General features: G+C 40.3%; 1 protein-coding gene across 1 annotated transcript; it reads left to right on the top strand.

Moving 5' to 3' along the window:
* Positions 1-341: 341 nt before the first annotated feature.
* LOC100653450 (tetraspanin-3) lies at positions 342-5,088 on the top strand. The gene is made up of 7 exons (XM_021571234.3): positions 342-613; positions 1,432-1,623; positions 2,304-2,378; positions 2,658-2,759; positions 2,867-3,019; positions 3,113-3,196; positions 4,157-5,088. The coding sequence occupies exons 1-7, from the start codon at positions 551-553 to the stop codon at positions 4,247-4,249; spliced, it is 762 nt and encodes a 253-aa protein (XP_021426909.2). The 5' UTR covers positions 342-550; the 3' UTR covers positions 4,250-5,088.
* The last annotated feature ends 2,658 nt before the right edge of the window (positions 5,089-7,746 follow it).

Below are 7,746 nucleotides of genomic sequence, written 5' to 3'. Positions count from 1 at the left end.
GAACTACAATGGTTAATTGGATCAGTCTAAAACTTTGCACATGTACTGCTGCCATCTAGTGGACAAAATCTAAATTGTACAAACCTGGAATAATACATTATGGCCTTTCGCTTGCATTTCAAAGATGATGGAACAACAACAAAAAAAACAGTTTTTTTTCTTTGTATTATCTTTTACCAGATCTAATGTGTTATATCTCCTACATTAATTTAACATTTCCACAAACTTCAATGTGTTTTCTTTCAAATGGTATCAAGAATATGCATATCCTTGCTTCAGGTCCTGAGCTACAGGTAGTTTGATTTGGGTATGTCATTTTAGGCGACAAAAAAAAAAGGGTTAGATCCTTTTAATCCGTGTTATTACACACATCGCAAGGATGACCAGCTCATCGGGTCACATGACATACAGCTGGTTTATGTGATGCTAGGACTCCGGTGTGTGGGAGAGAGAATCCACTCCAGTCAGGCATGAATTGTAAACGCAGGAGGACATAGCCAGTTAGTTCACAAATACGTTTTTACTGTAATAGAGAATCCCTATTTTAAACATGGGTCAGTGTGGTATTACCTCATCAAAGACAGTGCTGGTCTTTCTGAACCTCATTTTTTGGGTAAGTTAAAACGACATCTGTGTCGTTCGAGAATGCGCAAATTTTCATCCACAACATTATACGCAGCAACCTGCTACTTACTACCATTCAATGCAACCTAGGCCATGTGGCTGTTTGTCTATTTTTATCTTCAATATACTGTTTGGGCCTTTGGGTTACTACATAGTGCAATGTTCTTGCAGTCATGTTGCTATCCCTTTTACATGTAACTAACGTTAGCTAGCTGAACATTTCCTTTTGTTCTCTGTCTTTCTTTGTCTGGTTGCTTTGGCTACTGCGGCTAGAATCAGGGAGTTTCATGCTGGGCTTCTGTGCCCCCTTTGTCCCAGCCAATGTATTTGTATCTTTTTAAATGCCCCTTCCCATAAAATGAAACGGTAGCCTAATAGCCATACTGTAAGTGGGTCCTCAACAAAGTGTTTGTTGGCAGCTCTTTTTCTAAACTTCCATATGTTAGGATATAAAGGGAAAGGGGGACACCTAGTCAGTTGTACAACTGAATGCCTTCAACTAAAATTAGGCTTGAGAGATCAATTAACACAATGGTCTTTGCCAGTCAGTAAGAAATCAAATAATTCCAATTTGAAGGATTGAGTTATTATAATGCCAATGGGATGGTTGTAAAGTTGTATGCTTTTGTGTCAGACAAACATGTCTTTTGGCTCATCCTTAGCCCATAGCATGCTCAAGATTGGCCTCTGATTATTTAGACCAAACAACCTCCTTGAGGGACCATCAGGCCACACTGATTTGAACCTTTTTTGTTTTATGTTTTTTTTTGTGTGTGTGATTTAATACTCTCTCCCCCTATAATACAGGCAGCAGCAGGGATTTTGTGCTATGTTGGAGCCTACGTGTTCATCACCTATGATGACTACGACCACTTCTTTGAGGATGTGTACACCCTTATCCCTGCTGTGACCATAATTGCAGTTGGAGGCCTCCTTTTCATCATCGGTCTTATTGGATGCTGTGCCACAATACGAGAAAGCCGCTGTGGCCTTATAACGGTCAGTGCAGGGCTCTACGCTGATGTTTTTTACAGGGAGCAAGTGTGCGCATAAGTTGAAAAATGTAGGCTCACACAACGAAATGTAGGATCACAATGAAAAATATGAGGTAACAACGTTTTCTTTGTAGTAATGGTACAAGTGTGATGGTCATGAATGTGCTCAATGTATTTCCCATGGCACTCTGGCTTCGGTGCAGTGAAATAATCATTGCAAAAAATATTTGGGTGCATATGCAAGTAAAATGGTTGCGCTTTAGAGCCCTGCAGTGAATGTTGCCTTATCCCCTACTACTACAACATTCAAACTGGTCTCAGAACTCCCTCAGTAATCCTGTTGGCCAGAAGACTGGCCAGCAGAGAGCTTTTGTATCATGTTTTTAAAAATATTTGTATTTCATTTTTTATGTTGGATAATCCTTCATTACAGTGTTGATTTAAATGTGTGACTTGTTTCCCATCTTATAGTGGGTTAACTGCCTTGTTCAGGGACAGAATGACATATTTTTACCTTGTCAGCTCGAGGATTCAATCCAGCAACCTTTTGGTTACTTGCCCAATGCTCTAACCACTAGGCTACCTGCTGCACCAAATAAAGATCTTAAAATGTTCCTGTCTGCCTCAGGGACTCTTTTATTTTCAGGAGTTTCTTATGTTTAATTCTTTCTCTTTTCACCACAGTTTGTCATCATTCTCCTGCTGGTGTTTGTGACGGAAGTGGCTGTGGTGGTTCTTGGTTATATTTACAGATCGAAGGTGTGTAAGTCAAGTACATATTGATCAAGGTTACATTTGTGAAAATCAGATTTTGTTCAGGATACCAATTATCTGGATATGTTCCAATGTGAAACTTTTTTTTCGTTTAACAATATTAAAAATGTTCTAGTAGGAAGTGTATCTTATATTTAGTGTTCCCATGAATGGAGAAAGTGTTATCTTAAGTGGTGATTCACTATAGCCTAGTATTCATCAGAAATGCATTAATGAGGTTATGTAGGATTGTCCCGTTAAGCCCAGTAACCTGTTTGTTTACAGGTTGAAGATGAGGTCAATCACTCCATCCAGAAGGTGTACAATGAGTACAATGGCACCAATGCAGATGCCTCAAGCCGTGCCATTGACTACGTGCAAAGACAGGTGATAGAATGTAACTTGGGCAATTCATGTTTTGTGTAACAGTTAAGTTATTTAAAGCTGTATTGAAATTATCTAGTGATAACCATCACCATTTGTCATGCCTGCAGCTCCATTGTTGTGGAATTCACACTTACTCAGACTGGATGAACACACGCTGGTTTAATGAGTTTCAAAACAACAGTGTACCAGTGAGCTGCTGCAAACCTAATGTCAGCAACTGTACAGGCTCTCTAACCCGTCCTGGAGATCTCTATCCAGAGGTAAGAGATTGTCCAAAACATACCTATGCTTTGCTCTAATGCATAACATAAACATTAATTATCTTACACAATGTATTGTTTGTGTGTTTCCAGGGATGTGAAGCCCTTGTTGTGAAGAAACTAAAGGAGATAATGATGTATGTCATCTGGGCTGCACTGACGTTCGCTGCAATTCAGGTACAGAACCAATTCCATCAGCCCTCTTTCGTTCAACTAATGGATGTGTTGTTCCATCATGTGACCCCCCCCCCTGCCCTTCCCTATGGTATGACTCATGAAGTGATTCATTATGGAGGCTGAGTGGGCCTGGGTATGCTGTTATTATGTCAACCCCCAGCCACACTCCACCAGAGCCTCAAGGAACAGGGCCTAGAGGGGACTGTTTTGTGGGGACAGGGAAAATGCATCTAGGAATTTCTGGAAAAGGGGAAATGGCATGGCCACAAGGACATCTCAAACTAGGCTAAATGGAGCCTAAAGGAAACATTGTCCCCTGCCAATTTGCATTGACTTAATATATTAGTTACTTTGATTTGTTATAATGTTCATAATCTGATTCTGGAGGCAGTGGGAAATTGAGTGGATTAAGACGGCATGTCATTTGTTGGATTTACCCCTTTTCATTCTGTTCATTTGACTACAATGAGGGGGCAGCTGCATGACAGAGCTGCTTTTAAAGTGCTGTCATTCATTATTTCAGTAAAAATCTTTCAAATGTATTTTCTGAAGCCCTTTTTACATCAGCAGTTGTCCCAAAGTGCAATACAGATACCCAGCTTAACCCCAGGACAGCAAATGGTTCTAGTCTACATATAAATAGCAGTTTATCAATGTACTGTAGTTGCATCCTTTTATAATGTCACCTCTGCATTTCATCAACATTAGATTGTATATTATTTTATGGGCTAATGAGTGTGTGGATGTGAATTTTCTGGTTTGCAGTAATCCTAGAGGCTTTTCACCCAGAGGCTTCCCTGTTTGCTGCTGATGTAGTAGCTTTGTCCTTGCTCAGCCTTTCCTGGGAGAGTAGTTGGCCTAGTGCCCAGGTCAGAGGCTGACAGGTGACATCCTTAGGAACAGATGGATGGAAGACATGGATGACACTACACTTCAACCCCTGGTGTTTTCCTTTCCTAGGTATTTGGGATGCTGAGTGCCTGTGTGGTGCTGTGCCGTAGGAGCCGTGACCCTGCCTACGAGCTTCTCATGACAGGGGGAACCTACGCATAAGGAACACACACACCTAGGTTCATGGCTTTGTCAGTGGGGGATGGTTCACTGGCTTGCCCAAGCTCAGGTCTCCTCTGCTGTAAATTGAAAAGCTCCTCACATGGTGGCTCATACTCCACAATGGTGATGGGTTAAGTAGTGAATAACCTGTTTATTTACATGCTATGTAAGTTGGTATTTTGTTAGACTTTTTTTCAAAAAGCCACAAGCCAAATTCTTAAATGGTGATTAAACAAGTTTTTTTGGTTATTTGTTGCTCTGTGTTATGTGACAAATGATATTTGTTGCGCTTAAGTTTTACCTGTTGTTTGAGGTACACAAGGATGAGGCCTCTGTGAATGATAAACCTACTGTATGGAATATGTGGACTGAATACTTTACTCATATCAGTTTGCAATATGTGTATGGTTTTGGAATATTTTATAAATATTTGCATTTATCAGGTAGCTGAGTTGAACATTTCCTGTGTGTGAGGTTGCCTTGTGCTACTGCTTTGTTTGGCCCAGACCTCACCCTTCACCAGCACCATTCTGTTTCTGATGAGAAGCAGTTGAACTATAGACGGTATACAAGTCAATGGCACTGCGTCGGCCCACCAGGAATGGGCAGTAACCAAAGTGCAGTCAATTAACTGATTTGCTTTGCAAGAATGTGGGCATTTGATTAATCCACATGCACTGTTACTAAAATGTTCTGTTGTACTTTGTGTGGCGTTGAGCACACTCGTGGTATGTAGGCCTAGTTATAAAATTAGATTTTTAAGAAATGTAGTCATGTAGAGAAAAATAAACCAGAGATGGGGGACTTTAACAAGGAAATAAACTGTATTCCAGCCAGAAGATTTTGTAGTTTCATTTATTTCTATATTTCACAAGAATATGCTCACTTTTCTCTGCACACAACCAAGACTGTAGCCATGGCTCTCTTGTGTGGACATTAGAGCTGTATGGTTTTCTCCAGACAAAGCACCCTGATGTTCATACACTAATTGTCTGAGAGCTGTTGTCATTGGCAGAGCCAGTGAGTCACATCCTAAACCACTTTTGTGGAAATATCTTTCCCAGGGGGAGGGAGAGCTGGCTTTAAGTGATTCATGGTAGCCATGCTTTTGGTTAAGCACAGAGTCCGATGATTGGGTATGTCTTAATCTTTTTATTGGGACAAGCCTTGTCATTAGATTGTTAAATTGGGTATCAGGGTGCCATGTCTGTATTAAAGCTACAAATGTCTAGCTACTTGCAAAGTTTCTCTCTTATGCGTCAGCTAACAGTTACACAGTAATTGTAGATTGGGACTTTGAGTCAGGCTCTTGGTGACCAGATGCCTTTGAACTGCTCCCAAGTGGCACAGTGGTCTAAGGCACTGCATCTCAGTGCAAGAGACTCCACTACAGTCCCTGGTTCAAATCCAGGCTGTATCACATCCAGCCGTGATTGGGAGTTCCTTAGGGTGGTGCACAATTGGTCCCGCGTCGTCCGGGGTAGGCTGCCATTGTAAATAAGTATTTGTTAAATATTTTTTTTAAACTAGTTGGATCAGTCTGCACTGTAATGTGATTTGTCTTGAGTCACAAATGGACAGCTGCTTGTGGGGTTTCCCAATAAGTATTGTATTTACTTGCAATGAAGCCTGTAAAGTTTTAAATCAAAGGAATTTTGTATTTGTATTACTGAAAACAGAGTCAAACAGCCTGGCTGACCTATGCGACGGAAACTGACAACCTCATTTGATAGTCCACTTTATGCAATATAGCTGATAAGAAATACTTTATGTAAACACTTTCAAAGCTAGAGTCCTTCATAAATACATTTACAATTGTCAGTCGAATAGTATTCTTAAGGAAAGAGGGATTAGAAGTATCACCCTAAATTCATCTAAGCCATTGTATTTTCCTGCCAATTCTAGCATGTGGACAGTATCTCCCACTTAATTGCTCAAACACACAAGTAATATTCAATACTAAAGAATATAAATAGCTCTGTGACTACAGTGTGCGAGTGCACTTTACTTTGCAGCTGTCCTCGCTACAGTATGATTCCTAAACAACACAAGGGTCGTTCCTCGAATAGAGTACATTTTGTGTAGTCTAATTTGGTCAACTATTCATTTCACATTCTGCCATAAAACACATGTTCCACTTCACAAATAATAACATATTGTAAGTGCCCATGAAGTGTCATTAAGTAACTGGGTTGAGGTTTTCATCTTAAAGCTGCAATATGTAACTTTTTTAGCGACCTGACCAGATTCGCAAAGAAATGTGAGTTATAGATCTGTCATTCTTTATTGAAAGCAAGTCTAAGAAACAGTAGATATGTTCTATGTGTGCTGTTCTATGCTTCCCAATCTTAAGTTTTGTTTTTGCGTTTATTTACTTTCGTTTTTGTACACCAGCTTCAAACAGCTGAAAATACAAATTTTTGATTATGGAAAATATATTTCATAGCAGTTTAGATGGTACAATGATTATTTTCACTATACTTGCTTGTTTTGTCACAAATACTGAAATTAGGCTAACTGAATTAGAATTTGAGCAACCAGGAATTGGCAGAGACATTTCTGCATAGTGCATCTTTAAATCAGCCATAAATCCCATTGTGACATGTGGAATTGAATCTTGTTGTGTGCAGCAATGAGGGGCAATTGAAGCTTCCAAAACATTTTTAATTATTAAAACATTCCTAATTATTAAAACATTCCTAGCCTATCTAGGGGTAACGGGGTTGACGTGTTATGCTTGACATGCTCAGTTTTTACCAGAAAATGGCAAATAGAAACTGCTCACCTGCTTTTACACTGATTTGACTATTGTAAACTCAGCAAAAAAAGAAACACTCCTTTTTCAGGACCCTGTCTTTCAAAGATAATTAGTAAAAATCCAAATAACTTCACAGATCTTCATTCTAAAGGGTTTAAACACTATTTCCCATGTGTATTCAATGAACCATAAACAATTAATGAACATGCACCTGAGGAACGGTCATTAAGACACTAACAGCTTACAGACGGTAGGCAATCAATTAAGGTCACAGTTATTAAAACTTAGGACACTAAAAGAGGCCTTTCTACTGACTCTGAAAAACAACAAAAGAAAAATGCCCAGGGTCCCTGCTCATCTGTGTGAAAGTGCCTTAGGCATGCTGCAAGGAGGCATGAGGACTGCAGATGTGGCCAGGGCAATAAATTGCATTGTCCGTACTGTGAGACGCCTAAAACAGCGCTACAGGGAGACAGGATGGACAGCTGATCGTCCTCGCAGTGGCAGACCATGTGTAACAACACCTGCACAGGATCGGTACATCCGAACTTCACACCTGTGGGACAGGAACAGGATGGCGGCAACAACTGCCCGAGTTACACCAGGAATGCACATTCCCTCCATCAGTACTCAGACTGTCTGCAATAGGCTGAGAGAGGCTGGACTGAGGGCTTGTAGGTCTGTTGTAAGGCATGTCCTCACCAGACATCACAGGCAACAATGTCGCCTATGGGCACAA

The sequence above is a fragment of the Oncorhynchus mykiss genome, chromosome 2 (assembly GCF_057628025.1).
Source record: "Oncorhynchus mykiss isolate SJ-2025 chromosome 2, ASM5762802v1, whole genome shotgun sequence".
Taxonomy (NCBI): domain Eukaryota; kingdom Metazoa; phylum Chordata; class Actinopteri; order Salmoniformes; family Salmonidae; genus Oncorhynchus; species Oncorhynchus mykiss.
This window is presented reverse-complemented; position numbering and strand designations above follow the sequence as displayed.

Coding starts and splice junctions, on each gene's coding strand:
- LOC100653450 (XM_021571234.3), top strand. CDS start 551: ATGGGTCAGTGTGGTATTACCTCATCAAAGACAGTGCTGGTCTTTCTG. Junction 1,624..2,303: donor GCCGCTGTGGCCTTATAACG/GTCAGTGCAGGG, acceptor TTTTCACCACAG/TTTGTCATCATTCTCCTGCT. Junction 3,020..3,112: donor CTGGAGATCTCTATCCAGAG/GTAAGAGATTGT, acceptor GTGTGTTTCCAG/GGATGTGAAGCCCTTGTTGT.